Source organism: Lampetra planeri, chromosome 35 (genome assembly GCF_965212315.1).
Source record: "Lampetra planeri chromosome 35, kcLamPlan1.2.h2, whole genome shotgun sequence".
NCBI lineage: Eukaryota > Metazoa > Chordata > Hyperoartia > Petromyzontiformes > Petromyzontidae > Lampetra > Lampetra planeri.
This window is the reverse complement of record NC_136141.1, coordinates 7,112,647-7,135,439: the sequence shown is the minus strand read 5'-3', so window position 1 is coordinate 7,135,439 and position 22,793 is coordinate 7,112,647. Positions and strand designations below refer to the sequence as shown.

Below are 22,793 nucleotides of genomic sequence, written 5' to 3'. Positions count from 1 at the left end.
CGCCGAATCTCGGAGTGCTGCAAGCAGCTCGGTGTTAATTTTATTTAGAGAGGTGTAGCGCCGCTGCTTTTATAGACATTGTGCTCACCGCAGAGAACCGTAGCGACACGGCCGCACTCTACGATCGCTGGCGCCAAACTGTACCACACACCCTCCCCGCATGGCCTTTTACTTCTGATTTTGTTCCGATGTCGCACACAGACGTCGTCGGAAAGCAATCGGAAGCAAAACCGATAACATACATGTATGTCATCGCAATGGGAAGGGGTTAAGAGCTCGGAGCTTCCCCGTGCCGCGGAGCGGGCAACAGAGCTTCGTCGCAACGTCTAGTCTTCATTCTAGATTTGAAGATTTCATAAAATCACGTAGGTAAAAAATCTGCTTCACACACTACTATTCCCCAGCTTCACACACTACCATCACCATTACCACACGTGAGTGTTCATCTTGCGCATTTCTAATTTGACCCCCCGGCAGCATAACAAAAGGCTGCTTAATCTTAGCTTTCCTATCTACTTCCGCCCCCTGCATCACAAAGCTTCAGTTTGAGCTCCATGCGTTGCCTCCCAACGCCCTCCCCGTTCCTCACATCGATGCCTCCCAGTCCACAGCCCGCCCACACACTCACCATGGCCCCTCCCCTCCCTCCATCCCCCCGCGACTATATAATTCCTCGTCACAGCCATCTCTTAGACACACTTAAGCGGTTGTGCTTTCGCTATGTTGTCCCCACCTGAAGAAGGACGCTTGTGTTGCGCCCGAAACGTCGTGATTTAATTTAGTTGTTTTCATTTATTTTATTTTATTCTAGTCTTCAGCCAGCTGAGCCACGTCATCCCATGTGACTGCAATGACTTCTTAAGCTGACAATTAAATTTTTTTTCCCACTGAAGTAAACAATACACCGGTTTATTTTTCACCCTGTAAAGAGCAGATATAAGCAGAATCAATTCATAATAGATTTTTGGGTAAAGCTACGCTACGTAGTGATCTGGCCAGATTTGTGTCGTGTAACCATCCACCACCTCACATAGCCAAACAACTTAAACTGTCTAAAAAATTTGGCCTTATCATTACGTGGCCTCAACCAAAAAATAATTATGAATCAGATTGGCTGTGAAAACCTGCACATTAAGATAAACGGAATGATATTCTTTCTCTGTACACATTAGCATGGTTGGCTACGTACGGTGCGAAACATACATACATACATTTTTTTTTAATTCCATATCAGCTTTATTGGTTATCCACAGTAATGTTATCAAAGCAAGCAAAATGTGGATCTTGGTCGACCCTGCCCTCTGGGTCTCATCATCAGAACTAGGCCTGTTGAACAAACGCTTCTAGACTACAAGATGGCAGGTCATTTCGTCAACGCCGAGTGAATTGAGCCGACTCAGTGCTGCTGTATTTGGCTGCTTTCAATTTCCACATAGTGAGTAACTTTGTTGAGTTATCATTTGTGGCCAGATCGATACTGAAAAAGAATCTAATAGCTCAGTGGGCTTTACCTGGTAAAACAAAAAGTTGATTTTGAAAGTGAGTTGCTTAGATTTCCTATACATTGCACTCCTATCAGTTTGCTGGTGATTACAACCAGCTCACAATTCTGGCTAATCGCCTGATGAAGCTGGTTGTATTCACGAGCGAAACGTTAACTCTAATTGTAAATGTTGTGGGTTTACTCCCCAACACACCGGTGTGCTAAAGTAGTAACTAATTGGCAAGTTTTGTTTATGTGACTAATCCTGCGAATTGGTTGTGTTGGGTGGTGGCGGGGTTAAAGACATTTATATTTATGCGATCTAACCCAAAAAAAATACTTGATTATGAATAAATGCACCATGACCATCTCGGTGAACTGCGCTCAGAATTCTATCACAGGACAGCTGTGATCGAATTCTGATTTTGGTCGCAAAATCCTACGTACGTGTTAAACGGATTCCTCCAGTATATCTAAACATTCTAACTCTGAGTCACCTGCAGGTGTGTGTGCGGGCAGAGGAGCACCCCGCGGATGACCCGCGCGAAATCGCGCAGGTTGAACACGTAGTGGGACTTGGACGGGGTCGGGAGGAAGTTCTCCACCGCGGCCTTGTAAACCCCCATGGTGGCTTGCACCATCATCCTCCCCAGTCTGCAAATGCAAGCAGGCTGGCTTGACAAAGCACAATGCGCTTATCCGCTATTACGCTCCAGCCGTGCTGTCGAGTGTCGTTATCACGAAACGAAAAAACGTCCGTCTGAAGCTCTCACGGTGAGCGATGCATTGCGTGGCATCAGGGCGGGGAGCCGAGGGAGACGTCATCACAGAACCACGGGAATATATTTCTGAAGTCGCTTCAATAGGCTTCTTATCCACGCTATGTGGGATACCTTAATGCACTGCAAAGGTGTTCGCAGCATGGCAATCAAGCCAAAATTGTGGTATTTGGAGCTTCTGTACGTAATCTGGTAGGTAACCATGGCAAGTAGCATTTGAGAGGTTATGTTTTTGCAGCTGTCGAGCATGAAATTGGCATAACAGTCAATACACAGAGAAAGCTTGTTTCACAAAGTATTAAGTCAATAGGCTTTCCTGACAATTTGCTTTCCAGCAGCATTTAATGAGGAAAACAACTAGGCTTGTTTTTCTTTCTCCAAGGCTGTTTCCATGACGGCTAAGTCCAAGCTGGCCCAGTGGAGAAGTGGCGTAACAAGGCCCACAGTTGGTGTTTGTGCTGGCTTGCCCCGGTAATGCTGCTGCTGCTGCTGTGAGAATTGGGGAATCTGGACCAGGTCCACTTTCCCGAAACATGATATTGGGCCAGGCCACTGCGACGTGGTTGTGGGAATGTGAAATGAGTCTCATCCGGACGATGTGGCCCATCGAACAAATGCTCCTAAAACAATTTAATATCACGAGTCTAATCAAGCTCATGCTATTTGAAAAACAACGATTGGGCATCTCGCTGATGTGCAACAGCGTCCGTGGCACCCACCTGAGAAAAGATCCTTCGAACCCCTTTCCGAAGTGCCAGTCGACAATGGAGTTGAATATTTTCGTCATGGTCTCATCGTCAAACGAATCGATGGAGAGAATATTGAGGTGACGAGTGAAGCGCCCTAAAGGTGGGTAATAAAAAATATATATATTAACCACGGGTAAAGATGTATTCTGCCAATGCAGCCACATGAGCTGCAGTAACTCAGGAAAACATGCCCTGAAAACAAACATTTGAACACAATCAAGGTTTTTTTGGGGTTAGATTGTGTAAATATGAATGTGTCCATAATAGAGATTTTTTTTTAGGTTAGAACGCGTAACTATATAAATGTGCCGTTAAAACCCACCACCACCCGACACAGCCAACTAGTAATGGTTGTCACGTAAACAGAAAGTGGCCAATTCGTCACTAGTACAGCACACCTGTGTGAGTACAACGTTTCGGCAGTAATTACAACTAGCTTCATCAGGCGACAGCCAGATTTGTGGAGAAGTCCACCTGTTCCTTATATAGAGGCGTAGATGTAGTGACCATACTTCTGCGCTCTCGCGCAAAGTGACGGGGAGGGGGGTTACTGAGGCAACGTACATTATGCATGCGCATTATGCAAAACCTTTGATCTCGTCTTCCTGTCCATTGTGTGCATTAAAATAGCCGTACCAATGGTAATCCCTATTGACGTATGGTGGCCTGTATAGGCATGCATTTAAACAATGTATTATTTGATGATTCGTTTCCACGCAGCACTAAGTCAGTAGCTATCCGAACGGTTAAAATAATTTTTATTTCTTTAAATTTCGATAGATTCTCTAATTAGTCTTGGCCAGTAGTAGCTAGTTTTTCACGAAACTTCAACATAAATGTGTCGTTAAACCCGCCACCACCCTACACTGCTAATTTGTAAGGTTTGCCACGTAAAAACCTTACTAATTGGCTGTTGGGTGGTGGCGGGTTTAACGACACAATTATATTCATGCTATCTTACCCAAAAATAAAAAAATACTTTATTATGGATAATATTGATCGAAAGCTTATGTGTTAAACAAACATTTGGACTTCAGAAACTGCACAGTGCATTTCTTAGTGTTTGTCAATACAATTGTTTTTTACCGCATGACAGAACAAACCATAGATTTCGATTTAAAGCTTTCGTGACTGCAGGAATTAATATTCCTGGTACTTTCGCTAAAGTCACGTAGAAGGGAAATAATACAAATAAAACAATAAAATTATCACGACATTTCGATTGCAACACATGCAATCATCATCAGGTTTGGTTTTCACATCTGATGATAATTGCTTCTTTTGCAATCGAAATGTCGTGAGAATTTTATTGTTCGATTTTTATTATTTTATTATTTCCCTTTTACGTGACTTTACCGAAAGAACCAAGAATATAATAACAAACCATAGCTAAATGTCAAATATGTCAGAAATCATCATATTGGCTTATAATCCATGCATTTGGAGATAATGTAGTGTTGTGTATATGCCCCCTTTTTATTTTTTTTTAAATGATATTTTTTTAAGAATTATTCTGCCAACATATAATATCGTTTTTTTTATAAGACGCGGCAACGTGAGAACGGACACGCCCCCACACTCCACAGATGTGCGCACACCTCATTTCAAAGGAAAGAGGGCATGAAAGAAGGGTAATCAAGATCATAAAAACTCCCCGAATTTCACACAGGAGGAACAAGGGAGGGGGGAATGGCAGGCGGGGGGTTGGAATGACACCCTCTCGTAAAAAAAGCCTTGCAGGGCCGGGCACCACGGAGGAAGAGATGGTTATGTTCTTAACAAAGAAACAGCATTGACGACAAAAAGCACATACGGGTCTTTGAACCATGTTAGATGCACAAGTACCAACTTAGCCATGAAGATTAAGCAAACAGTATCCATCCTCACTCCAATTGGAAATCAGACTACAGTCTGCACCAGAATCGCGACTCATCATTGTTAATTAAATACTGACATTATTTACCTTTAAAGGATTTCTACACGGCCAGGCCGAAGCATCGAAGAATAATTATGGCATCTATTTCGCTCCAAAACAAAGATCCCTAGCCAGGATATCAGATTAAATAATCACAAGAAGTCAAATAATAAGTACGGAATTAAAGTGGAAGAGGAATCAAGGGCGGATAAGGCTCTCAAAATTAACCAAACACAACATCCCATGGGAAGCGAGCAACACGACCGTCTTTGTCTTTCCGAGAGGATCTCCACACGCAGACACAAAAGCGAGGAAATGACCCCAATAAAACTCCCGGGCAATGGCTCAAAGGAAATTAACACGCTCTCGGAAATAAATAAATAAGCGCATGCGCCGGGTGCTTCCACCGTGGAAACAACCGTCTTTGTCTTCCCACAACACGGACAGCAAAAATTGCACACGCAAGGAAATAACATTTCCATGAGAGATCGGGTCACGATGAAACATCGGGAACACGGTTTCGGCATAACTGGGGCATAATGGAAATAAGTCGCATTTCAACTTCCAAACCAAAACAACTTAAGCTGTGTGAGACAAAAGATATGATCCCGAGCAAGGGAGGGAATAATTAAGCTCGCTTAACGCGTAGGTTTTCGCGACAAATATTATTCAGTAACAAAAACATGGATTCGAATATTTCTTTATATATATATATATATAACTCGACGCGAATCATCGGTCTGGCTAATGGATAACTTCGGTGGCGCCGTCACGAGGCCCCCACCCCCCCCCTTCCAGAACGACACACAGCTGTGTCTTCAAAGCTAATAAACACACGGACAAACACGCACGCGAAACACACGGACGGACACGCACACGACACACACACACACGGATGCAGATGGTCCCACCCACAGGAAGGTTTTATGACAGACTTTGAACAACTCGGGAAACTGAGTGGATTTTCTCAATATATACCGAAAGAAAATCCATACAAACCACTTCGTCCGGGCCACGGGCCCCAGCACTTCGTCCGGGCCACGGGCCCCACCAGATCATCCGGGCCACGGGCCCCACCACAGATCGCCAGGGCTCTGAGCCCCATCTCGTCGCCAGGGCTTCGACTCCACCACAGATCGTCAAGAAGTTTTTCGTCATCCAGAATGATGAGGTTCGCGGGTTAGCGACGTGCCGCTACAAGCCGAGGTCTGCACCAACTGAGAAGAATCGCTACCCTGAGTCGCCGAGCTGCGAGTGAAGCCAACAAAGACGCCAACGTCCACCCTGCCACGAACGAAGCATCGCTCCTCATCAGAGTGACGACCAGCGAACAACCCGCAGGAAAGGCGGAGATCGCAAGCGAGCGCCACCGAGCGACACCGAGCGACACCGAGCGACACCCAGATCGACCAGCATCAACCAAAACCGACTCGTCATCCCGCCGTGGAGAAAGAGGGTCAAAGTCTTCCGAACGAGCGCCGTCAGCTACCAAGGACCGCCAAGCGCCGCCGCTCACCTCACCGCGGAGAAAGTCTCGGCTGCAACTCGCACGGACAGAGGTCGTATTGCTCCCCACATCCAGACTCAAGGAAACACAGAGGAAATCTTGTCAAACCAGTTTCCTTTGTCATAGAGTCTCGCCGAAGAATTAATTAAAACAGAGCCAGATTCGCTCTCCCACACGAACACGCCCTCACCCACCACTATATCAAACATTCCGTTTTAAAGGATTTATACTTGCTGACGAATCTATTGACATATACTTTCGCCTCTGGGATACAATAAGTTTTTTTTTATTACCGCAAAATGAAGTGTGTCATGCTTGTTTTCAAACTCGGCCAGTCGCCGATTGTGATCGATACAAAAACGAACTAATGAGATGCCTGGTTGTTAGGAGGGTTTTAGCCATTCAGTTCGTTAAATGCACAATATCGCAAATGCATAAGAGTTTTGAGTTATTCATATTAATCGAATGCATAGTATCGCAAATGCATAAGAGTTTGGTTATTCATGAATTATTGACGCATGTTTGACCTGCATGATAGAATGTCACATGCTTGTTGGAATAAAATTGCTTAACACCAACTGTTCGAGTGCTTCTTTCCAAGTCCATGCAAAACTATCTTATTCATAAGAGCTGTATCCTGTGATGAGATCTGAACTGGTGACTAAAATATCATAACACACACTAAGATAATCGGTAAACGTTTAATCGATGATAATCGTGTTATCTTGATTGATATAACACTGGATAAACGAAGCTAAGCCTAATTATCACAACTGCTCACATTAACATCATCGCAAGCATCCGCATAAATTACTACGATTATCTCCACGATTATCATAATTTATGCATATAATTACACGCATTATCATAATTTATGCATATTAACTCACACATTAACACAATTAATGCGATTTGCGCATTTTTCGGAAAATTATAAATTTTTATTATTTTCATCAAAATTTCATAACCCGACACATACAACAGTAGTCATAATGACCATTGGAAGTAGGGTTGGTGGATCACACAAACATCAATTATGTGTGTGAAACATCCACCTGAAAGGCGGCAAGGCGACTGCAGGTGAGTTGGTGACCGACCTATGATGACCTTGAGTTGTTATCCCCTCGTGTAAAAAAAAAGTAACTGGCTAAACATCACAAGCTTGACCTTCCCCACCCCACTGCCAAATAAAAGATGGGTGGTGTTCTGTGAACATCTATGTCATGTCGAATACATTGATGGATTTACTGAAAGAAAAACCATGTTCATAGGGACAGCGATGGAAGGGGTGGCTTTCATTCATAAGTTCATACACAATGGATGATGATGATGCTGTATCTCTCCACTTAGCACGATCATTATGTTTACACGTGTACAATATGGTGCGTTAAAGCATTCCTGTAATTCCAGATAGCCTTCCAGAATACACAAAGATCATCCGTATAGACTTAACAGACTGTTGTGACAAGCACTGTTAGGGAGTAGCACCTACGAAGGCCGACATGGCTCTGGAAGGGGTCGGTGACCAGCATCACGAGTTGCCTTGTCTCCCGAGTGGCGATGTTTACACAATGCACCAGGTACTCATTTGAGGCTGAGTCAACCACACATGCATGTGTGTGTGTTTGTGTGTGGAAGGCACGTGTGTGTGTGTCATTGATGGAAACATCCATCGTGCCGACTTGATATCTTCTGATAATTATAATCGGTCTCTTCACACTACAAAAGGTTTCATTAAACAGACCCATTCATCTCATTGCTAAGCTCCTGCATCGCTTTCAAAACCCTCATGCTTTGAAAACTCAATATACTTAATTCGGCTCAATCTGCTCCACTATAAACTTTTGTATTGCTTTCAGAATGCTTTAAATGAGACTGATAACAACCATTATCGTCTGCGAGCTGCTTTTCTATCAACGCTACCTGCAATGCGCAGAAGGGTTCAAGCTCTCTGACTCTAAACAATGTTCTTATTTTGTCCAAGAGACAATCACCGAAACTTACACAACCATCTACTGCCATTGCCAGTAAACCATTCTGCATTATGTATTGTGTTTTTTATTCGCATTTCACTTCCAACAAGAAACAAACTGCCCGTATGCGTCCTTGATTGCAGAGTCTATCATTGGAATTCTACAGGATTGCATTATTTCAATAAAATGGACATTAGAGGGGTGGGTAGGGGAGGGAGGAAGAGGGGAGACAGTGGCTGACAGATGAGAGTAAAGAGCTGTGCATGGCCCACTTAGCTATATAGCTCTTTTTCAGAAGCGACCTGTTCACAGCTGATAGCTCAACGAAGTGGATTATCACGTGTAAATGTATAGCAGACAATTACTCTAACCGCACGTTGATTCTAAATGTTGAGAGAAAAACCGGAGGACCCGGAGGAAAATGCAGGCGACCATGGGGAGAAGCAAACTCCAAATATACAGCAGGCGTCAGGGTCGGGGTCGAACCTACGACCTCCTGCATACCAGGCGAGGTAGTTAACATCTCGCCACCGTGTTGGTTGAGGGGATCTCATGCGATTAACAATGCGGGCGGTCCCAGGGCTGTTCTCGTTTTTAATGAACCTGAAAAAAAATGTGATTCAATGAAGTAATTTGAAGAACCTTATATAAACTGCCCTGTATCTTTACCTTTTAAAAAGTACATACGACACGAATGTAGTTCATGAACAAAAAATGTACGAGTCATTATTTATAAATGAGTTGTTGTTCTTTACATGTAATTTTAATATATAGGCTTTTTTACTTTTGGTTGCTTTGACACTTTTAGAATAATACTTCCCTTTCATTTTTATTCCCTCTGCTTTGCCCGTGGATTTTACTAAGTAAATAACTCTTTCAATAAAGTTTCAGCTGTCAACCTTTGCAGGTAGCAGTGGAAGGAACTATTGTAGTGCCTCACGGGGGCCTGGGTTTGATTTCCGACTCAGGCACCTTTCTGCATGCAGTTTGTATATTTTCCCCCTGATGTGAATGGGTTTGTCAAAATTCCCTGGTTTCCTTCCAAAACTAAACCCCCCTCTCCCAACAAAATGTAACTGGTATTTGCCAAAACATCTCAAGGATTTAAAATTACCTGCAAGTTTCTCGATTGAGAATACACAAGGCCGCATCGGCCCCCCTCCTGCGACAACTTGACTAGTTTTTGTATTGTTTGTTTTTTGTTACTTTCTGACCCAGCCTCTACTGGACATCTGTGAAAAAGAGCTTCATAGCTCATCGGAGTCCTCCAGTCTAAATAAATATTCTCCTGATTCTGAACTTGGCCAGGACCCCTCCTGAAATAGGGTCTCGACACTCGGCGAGGATTGTCTGCGTAAACACAAGCACAGCAAAACGAGAGTAAAACAAAATGAACCTACATTGGTCACCATCAAACCGCACTCGAGATACTTGGTGCTGAGCCTGACCAATGCCCCCTCACCCCCCACCTCCATGTGGGCGTGGGCCCTGAGCCGGAACCTCACCTGTGATGTCGTTCCGCCCTCCGCCCGGGGGTCCCATGGCCGAGACGAAGAGCACGTCGATGATGTCGAGGCGCGACGTGTCCTTCTTGTCGTACCAGTGGCCGTGGTCGATCCACTGGCGCAGCAGCTCGATGGGAGGCTGCGCCCCATACACCTCCTTGGCCGGCATGTTGAGGTCGTCTGCGCAGAAAGGAAACCCAGGGGGGGGCGGGGGCGGTGGGGTCAATGCGGGCAAGCGATGACGCCTGTCGATACTGACGCACGGGAGAGGCGACTTCTCAACGGCGTTGGGGTCCTATTGTGATCACTGCTCCACGTGACATCACCAAACAGCTACTGGAGCTGTGCCCTTTTAAATCTAGATTGAAAATACATTTCTTCAGAACTCCTTTTTGTGTTTAGTTTGTTGTCATTCCCCTGCACCTCCAATGAGCACGGTTGGCTGCGTAACGGTGCGAAAGAAGTTCAACGTAAATATGTGCATAACCCATCATGGCAAGGCAGCATCTCAATGAATGGCTTAGACCAGTGTTCTTCGCTAATTTTCAGAGGGCCACTTTCGCCGATAAGACATCAATGTGAGGACCGCCATATTGGGTTTGACAGCACGATGGGGTGTTTTCACATGTCGTGTATTGCCAAGGGCCGCACGCCAGGGGCCGCATTAAAAGTCACCAGGGGCCGCCAGTGGACCCGCAGGCTTTTCAATGAAAACTACCGGCTTAGACCGACCAATGGAAATCAGCACTCTTTTACTTACAGAGACACTCGAATACCACCAATGCACCCGCTCCTTGAAGGCACCACTCGTGTGTCACGCCTCCTATTAAAAAAGCAAAGAGGTACCTCAGCCCTGCGTGGGGCGCGGGCGTGGCTCACCGACAAACAGCACGGCCCTCTTGCCGATGGGCGGCCCAAAGATGCCCTTCCGGCGACGGTCCAGCTTGGCCATGACGATGTCTTGCGTCTGCGCGGCCGAGGTGCGCGCCGAGAAGTTCACCACCGTGGGGATGTAGCTTTCCTTGGGCAGGCTCAGGAGGTAGCTGCCGGCGATGGCCGACTTTCCCGTGCCCGTGGGGCCCACGAAGAGCGAGGCGACGCCGTGCTCCACGTACGTCTTCAGGAAGTAGGTCTGCCTCGCCGTCTCCATCGTGGGGATGATGAGGTCCGACACCTGGCGGGAGGCACGGTGATGGGCGGTGGTGTTAACCCGGAGAGGGCTCGTTCATGCGGGGACGGGGGGGAAGGGCCTGGTAACAGCTGCGTGGGGTTTTTGTTGGGCGGTTGCAATGTGTGTGGCACAATGCGAGGGAGACATCAGGGGGGGCCGGGTCTTTAGCTACCCCCTCACAACAGTGCGCGTGTCAGCCTGAATGTGAACGTACACGTATATGCTTATGCACGTTGCACGTGTGACTGGGTGAGATTTCCTGTTGGGACAGAGTTGGGTACTCAATGTCATGAGGAGGAAAGTTGTTACTTGCGGTGCTTGTCGGGGGTCCGTTCTGAAACTGGAAACATGAGTTTGATTCCCGGTCACGGCTAACGTCAAGTCATATATGAATTTGTTCTAGGACCACCACTTCACCAATCTGCATTGACCAGAGTGGTGAAGTATGGTCAAACAACTCCAATGACAGAGCATAAGATACATTCATTCCAGCAACCGATTACCATGCATGGTTGGCTACGTACGGTGTGAAGAAGTCCAAGATACATACATACAACTCACTGCAATGTAAGACACCCATGTTATGCAGTGCAGATATGGAAGATATACCCCGGCTAACCACTACCATCCACTTGTCTCACATTCAGATCTAAAAATAGGAATAGCATATGTCGAGGAAATGGAATAATTTCCTTTTGAGGCATGAGCGGGGGTCGGCGACCTGCGGCTCAGGAGCAGCATGCGGCTCTCGAAGGACTGCTTTGAAGGATTACTTCTAAGGACTACTTCGAAGGACTACTTTCAAGGACTTATTCCAAGGCTTACTTCCAAGCACTACTTTATGACCAATGCATGTGTTGCGATCGAAACGTCGTAGTGTTTTGTTATTTTTTGTTATTTTCTTTGAACCTATCTCTGTGACTTCACCAAAAGACACAATAATATGAATTCCTGCAGTCACGAAAGCTTTAAGTCAAGATGTCTCTTCTTTGTTATTTCTGTTGCTGACCCTTGGGCCTGGGGAATAAGGAATGATTCACCTTGGCCCCAGGCGGGATGACCAGCTGGTCCGCTTGGATGGAATCGGTCCACACGTTCCACTGGCCATTTCCCTGCTTCAGGAAATAGTAGTCGTACACCGTTCCTGCAGAGGGACGACACGTAGAGGCATACGCACAGTTTTAGTCCAAGGAGCCGCATTTCATAGTATTGCTCAACGTGTCCTATTCCTTATGCAAGAGCAATACAGAGTCGTGGCATTAAAAAAAATAATGATTAAAGAATTGATAGGGCATCAGTTATTTGGTTCTGATGAACCTGCAAAAAGGTCAAAATGTCTCTATTCCCAAACGAAGGATAGAACAGGCTTGAGCTTTGGCGTTTTCATGCTACATTTACCTCGAACATTGTGCCACGAGCTATCTGCCAGGTCCAAGCACACCGAAATAATGCTATCATTGGCAATAGCGTTTGATTTGACATTGTAATGGTACCCACTCATGCCTTAAAGAAAATTTCCTTTTTCGTGTTCCCCTGCTCTTAATAATAAGAAATTTACTTATAAAGCGCCTTTCATCAAATATCTCAAAGCGCCGTACAAGACACAGCAGACACTTGGCATGACAGTAAAACATTTTTTTTTAATAGTAAGTAATAAAATAAATACTAAAAGCCATTTGCTGAATTAGCCAAAAGTTGAACAAATGGAAGTGTGTAGATACGTACTCTTTGGTTCTTTCGGTAAAGTCACGTAGTTAGAAATAAAATAAAATACGTGACTTTACAGAAAGAACCAAAGAGTATGGAGTTCTGCAGTCACGAAAGCTTCAAATCAAAATTGTGTAGATACGTTTTAAGACGAGCTTTAAAAATGTTCACAGACTTAATGATCCTAATATCTCATTGGAGAGACAGTTCCAGAGTCTGGGTGCCATGTGGGAAAAAGCTCGTTCACCCATAGGTCAAAGCCTCTATGACCTGGGAATGCAGAGAAGATCGGCATCTGCAAATCTTAGAGGCCTTGGTGTCACTATTAGTAGCCACTAGTAATCCAAGTATGGCTTCTGCACATTCAGCTGTGTTTTTAATTTCTTCTCTCAATTCAACGCCTGAAGGTGCACGCTGCAGTAGTGCGTGGCAAAAGCCTCAGAGCATAAATGCTCAACATGCAGCCCAACCTGGAAAATATGCACTTGGATTCTCACACTTGAATTTGGTCATCAATCGCCACTCTTGGACAACACTCACAGTTACAATTTTTAGGGACAGACCAAGTTTTGGGAGCCAAACTGCACTTCGGGTTTTCATATTTTAGTTGCCATGCAAATGCAAGTGGAGTTATTGCTGTAACTGGAATGTCAAGGCCGTGTGTGTGGCGGGCAGAACTACTACAGACTGCGCCTGTTGAACAAAGGCACTTGATAGTCTTGCACTATAAGAATAGCCCGAAAGCCAAATGTACTAATGGAAATTCAATTCGTCGCTGTTCTAAAAACCAGCCGCTCATCTCTGCAACGAGAACATATGACAAAAAGGAGATCACCGATCCAGCCACTGCGTTCCCGCCGCGCCGACCGTTCCATGCCACCCTCACCTCGCTCGGGAAAGACGCTGTTCTTGGTGAGCTTGACGCTCTTGGGACGAGGGTGGCTGTCGTCCTGGCCCATGAGCAGGTTGCGGTAGAAGATGTCAAACTTCCTGCGGCTCTCGCCGTTGATGGTGCCGCCCACGGTCCACACGAGGGCGAAGAGGAAGAGGCCCTGCAGCCACATGGTCACCTGCTGGCTGGAAAGGGCTTCCTTGCTGCCCTCTCGCGGTGCCGACAGCTCGTCTGAAAATACAGCGGGGGCAGAGTCACAAGTTGGTGGGGCACCAAGGTGGCGAAATGTTGACTGCCTCACCTGGAACACAGGAGGTCGTGGGTTCGATCCCAACCCTGACGATGCCTGTTGTATATTTGCAGTTTTCATGTTGCATGGATTTTTCTCCGGGTCTTCTGGTTTTTCCCTCCACGTTTATAATGAACATGCATTTAGAATATTTGGCTGATATAAATATCCACATGGTAAGCCACATCACGTGCTGTCATTTGTGGCCAGGTCGCTTCTGATAAAAGCTACATAGCTCAGTGGGCCTTACCTGGTAAAATGAAAAAAAATTAGTTTAGTTTGTACAAAGCCCAATTCGGTGACGTCACAATCAAAATGTCAAAATCATCTTAATAGCACACGATGAGATGCCAATCCGGAGGTCACTACTCCGTTGTCCTTGTACGGCAGGTACGGAGGCAATCACAAATCAAACACATTCAAGCAGATGCTGGATGCGCTTAATTAAGATACTGGAAGTTCCTGGCATGGCAGCTGAACCAACAGTGCAAATTTCTTAATCCCCCCGCCCCCCCGTCTCTGTCCACTCAATATTATAAATGGGTGCATGACAATTGGTCGATCAGCAGCAATGTGTCTGGTGGGGTAAGTGTGGGTACTGCTCCCACCTCTTCCAAGTCATCTGGCCCGCAAGGAACAGGAGGCCAAATACCCTGTCGTGGGGCTCTCTCGAGCCCCAAGCTCCACCAAGCGGAAGCCCTTCTGCCAGCAGTGACGTGAGTAAGCAATTGCGGGGCCCCGTCTTTACATACACATTTTGTATGTATATATGTATGTTGAACGTCTTTTTCACCGTACGTTGCCAACCATGCTAATCGGAGGTGTGGGGGGAAAACAAACAAACTAAACACAAAAAGCAGTTCTAAAGAAATACATTTTCTATATAGATTTAAAAGCACATCGCTCCAGTGGCTTCCTAATGAGCGTTCCAGACGGCTGCAGAAGCGCATCTGAAATCGCGCGATGCAGTGACCGTCTTTGTTCGATCGCTTGCCAAAAGCCGCTGCGAGGATGAATCGACGTGCCCAGTAAAACAGAACTAAAACTGCCGAAATACCGGACGTTATTGCATTGACAGGAGGGCCGCACGATGTGTGTAAGGTGTGTGAGACGTGGGGCGGCCGGCAGTACCGAGCAGACAGCTGTAGAGCCTCATGAGGGAGTAGGCGAGGTGAATGGGCGACGTCTGCACGAGGAAGCGACAGTCCGAGCGGATGAAGTCCAAGCACGGCTGCACCAGCCACTCAAAGAGGTCACCCACCTGAGGATTGAAGCAACTTTGAACGCCACTGTGCACCACGCGCGGTATTCGCTAGAGGGACACGGATGATTAGCGTGAATGTACTCTACCAACAACAACTTTGTAGGTTTGAAGTTTTCGTGACTGCAAGGATCCATACTCTCTGGTTCTTTCGGTAAAGTCACGTAGGCAAAAAAAAAAGGTCAAAAAAAATAAATTAAATCACGACGTTTCGATTGCGACACAAGCAATCATCATCAGGTGTGACAACCACAGCAAAATTTTTTACTGAGGGTAAAAGTAAAATTTATTTTTTTACCTACGCAAAGAAGCAAGGGAGAGATGAACGCTTGCAATTACGCTGACAAGACAAAAACTGGGAACACAGATCGTGCTTTGAAAGTCAAGTAACTTCACTATTGAGTATATGCGTGGCATTTGCATGTCATTGTACGTGCTATCACCTAATGTGTGATAATTTTTAATGCTTTCCAACGAAGGTTGAAGTTATTAATGCATTAGCTCTATCTATCGTTGGGGTCACAATGACTCTATTAGAGATAATCAATATAAATGTATATATATTTGTATTTAAAGTGTGTTGGTATTAGGCACTTCGCCCATAGAAAACTGGTCAAATTGATTAAAAGGTTACCCATAACTTGACAACAGAAAACACGGCACGAACGCTCTCACCACACCATCACGTGACTACGCGTGACATAATCTTGTGACATCACACGTCACGTACCGTGTGACGCCATCTCACTACGCAACTCGGAGGGTAACGTTCCCATCACTAATTAGAATTCATGAAAGAATCCATGCATGTGCATCACGTTTCTTCCTCGTTTACGGATACTCCGGTTTCCACCCAGCATGCAAAGCATTAATCAAAGCAAGGGCAAAACATCCCAACCAAATGTAGTTCGTGAAAGAGAGTCTGATGATTCAGTGCGACGTCCCTTGACGAAGCAAGGGCCATGAGATCGATTTGCAGAAGGGCCATGCCCACAGTAGGGCATAAAGGTACGCACCAGCTCTCGGTGCTCATCCATGAGACTGCTGGGCAGGGTTTCCATGTAGGAATCCTTCAGAGGCCTCCAGCCCAGCTGATGGGGCTCCATATAAATCATACCGCACCTGTCCGCGCAAAAGGGGCACGACACGCATTGCAAGAAATTACTTGTCGTGGAGAACAAATACGCGGCGCCATTAGCACGTCCGTACACGCAGGCAAGAAGAGTTTGCACAGAAGCGCTGAGGGTTGGCGTGTTGGGAATTACACTGAGAGACAGAGAGGGGATTAGGGAAGAAACGCAACACTGAGACGCCACGCCTTTAACCTTCAAGCACGGCAAGCGTGCTTGCAGGAGGCCACGTCGCTAAAAAAGAAATGACGGCCAATGAACAAGAGCGGTGGCGTCAGGGTGGCGAGACGTTAGCTACCATGGCTAGTATGCAGGAGGTTGTGGGTTCGATCCCAACCCTGACTTCTGTATAATTGGGCTTTGCTCTGCATATTCTCCCCGAGGTCGCGTGGATTTTACTCCGGGCCCTCCAGTTTTTCCGCTCACACTTAGAATCCACGTGCATTTAGAGTATTTGGCTGCTACACATTTACACGTGATAAGCCGCTTCGTTGAGCTATAATTTTTGATAGCCAGGTCGCTTGTGAAAAAAGAGCTATATAGCTCAATTGTCCTTATCTGGTCAAATAAAAATATATAGTTTAGTCATAGTTTAATAGTTTTAATAGAATGGCCGTCCAAGTGTAGAACACAGCGAGAGGGTAACCACCATAGAGATGAGAGTGAGACGGATTCTGACATCACACGCCTCTTAGGGGTGGTGAAGGCATGGGGAGGTTTTTGTCTGGCAGTGGATCAACGATATCTGATGATGATGCTAATGATGGATGCATGTGGGGGAAGTTCCTCCTCTCCTGAAAGCAGACTGCAGGGCTAAATGCTGTTAGCGAGCATCTATTGAGGAGAGGGGAAGGCAGCTCGATGCAATGTAACCTCTGTGCTGGTATGGACACACTCCACTGTGTATTTAAAACTACTAAACTATTATTATATCTTGACTTAAAGCTTTCGTGACTGCAGGAATTCATACTCTATATAATGTCAACTGAGCTGTTAACTAGTTTTCAGAGGCTACATGGCCACACACGATAGCTCATCGAAGAGGCTTATATAATCACATGTGGGAATTTATGGTAGTGGCCAAGGAATCTAAACGTCGAGGGCCAAACCGATGATCCCAGATAAAAATCCACGTGACCACCGGGAGATAAAAAAATTAAAACTCCAGATATACATCCGTCAGGGTCGGGATTGAACCCACGACCGACGCTGGTTACATGGGTATGAATCCTGAGCGCATGGCACGCGAGGTGCGCTGGTACCATTCCCCACATTGGCGTAGCCACGTGTCTCGGTCGCAGGGATGGGGCCGCCAATGCTAATTGGAGGTATGGGGGGAAGGACGACAAACTAAACACAAAAAGCAGATCTAAAGAAATGAGTTTTCAGATCTAGATTTAAAAGTACATAGCTCCAGTGGCTTCCTAATATTGGAAGGAAGAGAGTTCCAGACGGCCACAGCAGCGCATCTGAAAGCGCACGATGTGGTGACCGTCTCTGTTTGATTATTAGCCAAAAGCCACTGCGAGGATGACAGGAGTTTGCGTGATGGTTTATGTTCCTTGTTGAGATCAGCAAAGTATTGTGGTTCATTTGTGGCAAGCACTTTAATACAATCGATGCACGATCCCCCACCCCTGCTCAACACTCCCCATGAACCCACTGACCTGCTTGCTCTCTCTCTCTCTCTGCTACGCCTGTGTTTGAGTTTGCCAAATATATTGGGGGCATTATATGTACACATTTACTTTGAGAGAATTGGGAACACGTCAAGTCATATGAAGGTGGTATGGGGGCTATTATCCAGCTGTTATGGCTGCAATTTGAATTTTAAACTATAGCTGTTTGCATATATATATTTTTCCTGCGATGTATATAAAGGTAACATAATTCTAAACAAAATTAATTACCACAGTAGACCCACCTATTCCCATCTCCCAGGATAAGTAAGTATATCTGAAATCTAAATATAAAAAGGTAAAAGGTGCAGCGCGGGCAGACAAAGAGGTGGATCTAGAAACATCCCAGGGTGGGGAGGTCCAGCAAAATTCAAGGTTTTTAAACAGGGACCTACATTAATAATACAAAACCCTACCTATTTTCTGTTAAATAACAAAATAACGATTTACAGTATGGGAACCTCATTTGCCAGTAAAAATATGATAATTGTTTTTTTACCCTTCTATCTGGCAACAAAAACTGACACCTTTTTACAAGGAGTCATGTTTGCATAGACCGCAATACCTGCAGTCATAATACAAACAAAAAACATAACTCTGATAATGTGCACTGTCCTTGAAGTTGATTGGTCCACACCCGAGACAGCTTTCCTTAGAGCCTAGTCTCACATGGGTTGGACCAGATGACGCCAAAAGGCGCACAACTCAAAGACAATGCACCATCAGAGTATGAGAGCTCGGGGCAAGCATCTACACTATGGGAACCTCATTTGCCAGTAAAAATATGATAATTGGTTTTTTACCCTTCTATCTGGCAACAAAAACTGACACCTTTTTACAAGGAGTCATGTTTGCATAGACCGCAATACCTGCAGTCATAATACAAACAAAAAACATAACTCTGATAATGTGCACTGTCCTTGAAGTTGATTGGTCCACACCCGAGACAGCTTTCCTTAGAGCCTAGTCTCACATGGGTTGGACCAGATGACGCCAAAAGGCGCACAACTCAAAGACAATGCACCATCAGAGTATGAGAGCTCGGGGCAAGCATCTACACTATGGGAACCTCATTTGCCAGTAAAAATATGATAATTGGTTTTTTACCCTTCTATCTGGCAACAAAAACTGACACCTTTTTACAAGGAGTCATGTTTGCATAGACCGCAATACCTGCAGTCATAATACAAACAAAAAACATAACTCTGATAATGTGCACTGTCCTTGAAGTTGATTGGTCCACACCCGAGACAGCTTTCCTTAGAGCCTAGTCTCACATGGGTTGGACCAGATGACGCCAAAAGGCGCACAACTCAAAGACAATGCACCATCAGAGTATGAGAGCTCGGGGCAAGCATCTACACTATGGGAACCTCATTTGCCAGTAAAAATATGATAATTGGTGTAGATGCTTGCCCCGAGCTCTCATACTCTGATGGTGCATTGTCTTTGAGTTGTGCGCCTTTTGGCGTCATCTGGTCCAACCCATGTGAGACTAGGCTCTAAGGAAAGCTGTCTCGGGTGTGGACCAATCAACTTCAAGGACAGTGCACATTATCAGAGTTATGTTTTTTGTTTGTATTATGACTGCAGGTATTGCGGTCTATGCAAACATGACTCCTTGTAAAAAGGTGTCAGTTTTTGTTGCCAGATAGAAGGGTAAAAAAACAATTATCATAATTTTTACTGGCAAATGAGGTTCCCATAGTGTAGATGCTTGCCCCGAGCTCTCATACTCTGATGGTGCATTGTCTTTGAGTTGTGCGCCTTTTGGCGTCATCTGGTCCAACCCATGTGAGACTAGGCTCTAAGGAAAGCTGTCTCGGGTGTGGACCAATCAACTTCAAGGACAGTGCACATTATCAGAGTTATGTTTTTTGTTTGTATTATGACTGCAGGTATTGCGGTCTATGCAAACATGACTCCTTGTAAAAAGGTGTCAGTTTTTGTTGCCAGATAGAAGGGTAAAAAAACAATTATCATAATTTTTACTGGCAAATGAGGTTCCCATAGTGTAGATGCTTGCCCCGAGCTCTCATACTCTGATGGTGCATTGTCTTTGAGTTGTGCGCCTTTTGGCGTCATCTGGTCCAACCCATGTGCGACTAGGCTCTAAGGAAAGCTGTCTCGGGTGTGGACCAATCAACTTCAAGGACAGTGCACATTATCAGAGTTATGTTTTTTGTTCGTATTATGACTGCAGGTATTGCGGTCTATGCAAACATGACTCCTTGTAAAAAGGTGTCAGTTTTTGTTGCCAGATAGAAGGGTAAAAAACCAATTATCATATTTTTACTGGCAAATGAGGTTCCCATAGTGTAGATGCTTGCCCCGAGCTCTCATACTCTGATGGTGCATTGTCTTTGAGTTGTGCGCCTTTTGGCGTCATCTGGTCCAACCCATGTGAGACTAGGCTCTAAGGAAAGCTGTCTCGGGTGTGGACCAATCAACTTCAAGGACAGTGCACATTATCAGAGTTATGTTTTTTGTTTGTATTATGACTGCAGGTATTGCGGTCTATGCAAACATGACTCCTTGTAAAAAGGTGTCAGTTTTTGTTGCCAGATAGAAGGGTAAAAAAACAATTATCATATTTTTACTGGCAAATGAGGTTCCCATAGTGTAGATGCTTGCCCCGAGCTCTCATACTCTGATGGTGCATTGTCCTTGAGTTGTGCGCCTTTTGGCGTCATCTGGTCCAACCCATGTGAGACTAGGCTCTAAGGAAAGCTGTCTCGGGTGTGGACCAATCAACTTCAAGGACAGTGCACATTATCAGAGTTATGTTTTTTTTTGTATTATGACTGCAGGTATTGCGGTCTATGCAAACATGACTCCTTGTAAAAAGGTGCCAGTTTTTGTTGCCAGATAGAAGGGTAAAAAAACAATTATCATATTTTTACTGGCAAATGAGGTTCCCATAGTGTAGATGCTTGCCCCGAGCTCTCATACTCTGATGGTGCATTGTCTTTGAGTTGTGCGCCTTTTGGCGTCATCTGGTCCAACCCATGTGAGACTAGGCTCTAAGGAAAGCTGTCTCGGGTGTGGACCAATCAACTTCAAGGACAGTGCACATTATCAGAGTTATGTTTTTTGTTTGTATTATGACTGCAGGTATTGCGGTCTATGTAAACATGACTCCTTGTAAAAAGGTGTCAGTTTTTGTTGCCAGATAGAAGGGTAAAAAAACAATTATCAACGATTTACAGGGTCTCATGGGAGAGTGGGGGGGGGGGGGCATGGGTTCGATCGCTCAGCATAGCCCCCCAAGAATTGCCACCAAGCTCTGAAATCTCTCGCTGTGCTTGCGGAAGGTTCTCCACTACGAGACTACACAGCCCCTTTGGACAATATTTGACCCACTCTACCGTACTGAAAAAGGTGAGGAAGTGGGAGTACCCACACTTCACCCCACCACGTTTGACCTGCCGGTCGACCGTCACCGGTGGACAGAGGCCAGCGGGCAGGCAGGGGGCGGGGTGTTTAATAAACCTGCACCTATATTGATTCAGATGCCATGCCAGAAATTGCCATGCTCGTAATCAAGGGCACCCACCCAGCATTTGCTTGAACGTGTACAATCAAGTGGCATTGCCTCTGCACCTGCTGACTGTAGCTGGAGACGCCTGCTCCAAATCCGCCGGCTCGAAGATGAGGTTCATCTTTTGGCTCATTTGAATGATCTCTCCGCTCATCAAGCACAGCTGCGAAAGGGAAACAAATCGACGGCAAAAAAGAAATTAATAAATGCTTTACCGCACCACTCCACCTTGTTTGAGCTCTCATCTGGTGGGTGAAACATTTCCGCTGGTTGAAACACGTCGTCAAAAATTTCAACTCTGCATTTTACATCGCGTGCAATGAAAACAATGAAGAAGCTATATTGAAATTCAAGTCCTATGTGAAAGTTCACGCACTTCCACAGACGTTTCTAAGCCAGCACGACGATCTTACTGTGGAGATCAAAAGGTTCACGTAATGAGCACAATGTGAAATATTTCATCCGTTCAACGTATGACGTAAGAGCAGGCAACACTTGACATGCAGAGCTTGAAGGTCAATTGCTTCGAGGAGAAATAAAAAGCATCCCACAGGGTACGTGCACTTGATAATGCATTATATACCGATTGTGTTTGATTTTTCTTTCGTTTTCTATGCATTGTTTGTTTTTTCCCCCTATTCAAATGGTGCAGGTGGCTCAGCGGTGGAACCATTAGTTCACAATCGGAAGGTTGCGAGTTCAAATCCCGGTTGGGGGGTGACTCAGCTCCTCGTCATCCTTTTGGTAAACCGAGCACCACTGCGGGGAAGTCCACGATGGTTGTCCTTTTGGCGGGACTCCGTCCCCATCGTAGGAACGTGGGATGTCCATCCACCGGCTCGATGCTCACTTGAGTAATAAATAACTTTTGACCTGACGACAACTACTGTTGCTGTGAACTCAACACGAGTTTGGGAGGGTGAATGTCGCATGGTCACCGTTATGTATATTGAGCTTCTTTTTCACCGTACGTAGCCAACCGTGGTAATCGCAGGTGCGGGGGAAGGACAACAAACTAAACACAAAAGGCAGTTCTAAAAAATTGTGTTTTCAATCTAAATTTAAAAGTGCATAGCTCCAGTGGCTTCCTAATATCGGAAGAAAGAGCATTCCAGACGGTTGCAGAAGCACATCTGAAAGCGCACGATGCGGTGACCGTCTTTGTTCAATGGCCAGCCAAAAGCCACTGCAAGGATGACCGGAGTTCACGTG

The 22,793-nt window shown here is 45.4% G+C and overlaps 1 protein-coding gene across 1 annotated transcript in view; it reads right to left on the bottom strand.

The window, feature by feature from the left end:
* The window catches only part of DNAH3 (dynein axonemal heavy chain 3), a 142,443-nt gene that overhangs the window by 51,170 nt on the left and 68,480 nt on the right, over positions 1–22,793 (bottom strand). The window contains exons 37-45 of the mRNA XM_078611111.1: positions 21,644–21,744; positions 16,248–16,353; positions 15,102–15,231; positions 13,676–13,912; positions 12,123–12,226; positions 10,791–11,085; positions 9,912–10,091; positions 2,982–3,105; positions 1,981–2,137 (exon numbers count right to left, since the gene is read on the bottom strand). Coding sequence (XP_078467237.1) covers positions 1,981–2,137; positions 2,982–3,105; positions 9,912–10,091; positions 10,791–11,085; positions 12,123–12,226; positions 13,676–13,912; positions 15,102–15,231; positions 16,248–16,353; positions 21,644–21,744 — 1,434 coding nt within the window. The remainder of the gene's footprint in view (positions 1–1,980; positions 2,138–2,981; positions 3,106–9,911; positions 10,092–10,790; positions 11,086–12,122; positions 12,227–13,675; positions 13,913–15,101; positions 15,232–16,247; positions 16,354–21,643; positions 21,745–22,793) is intronic.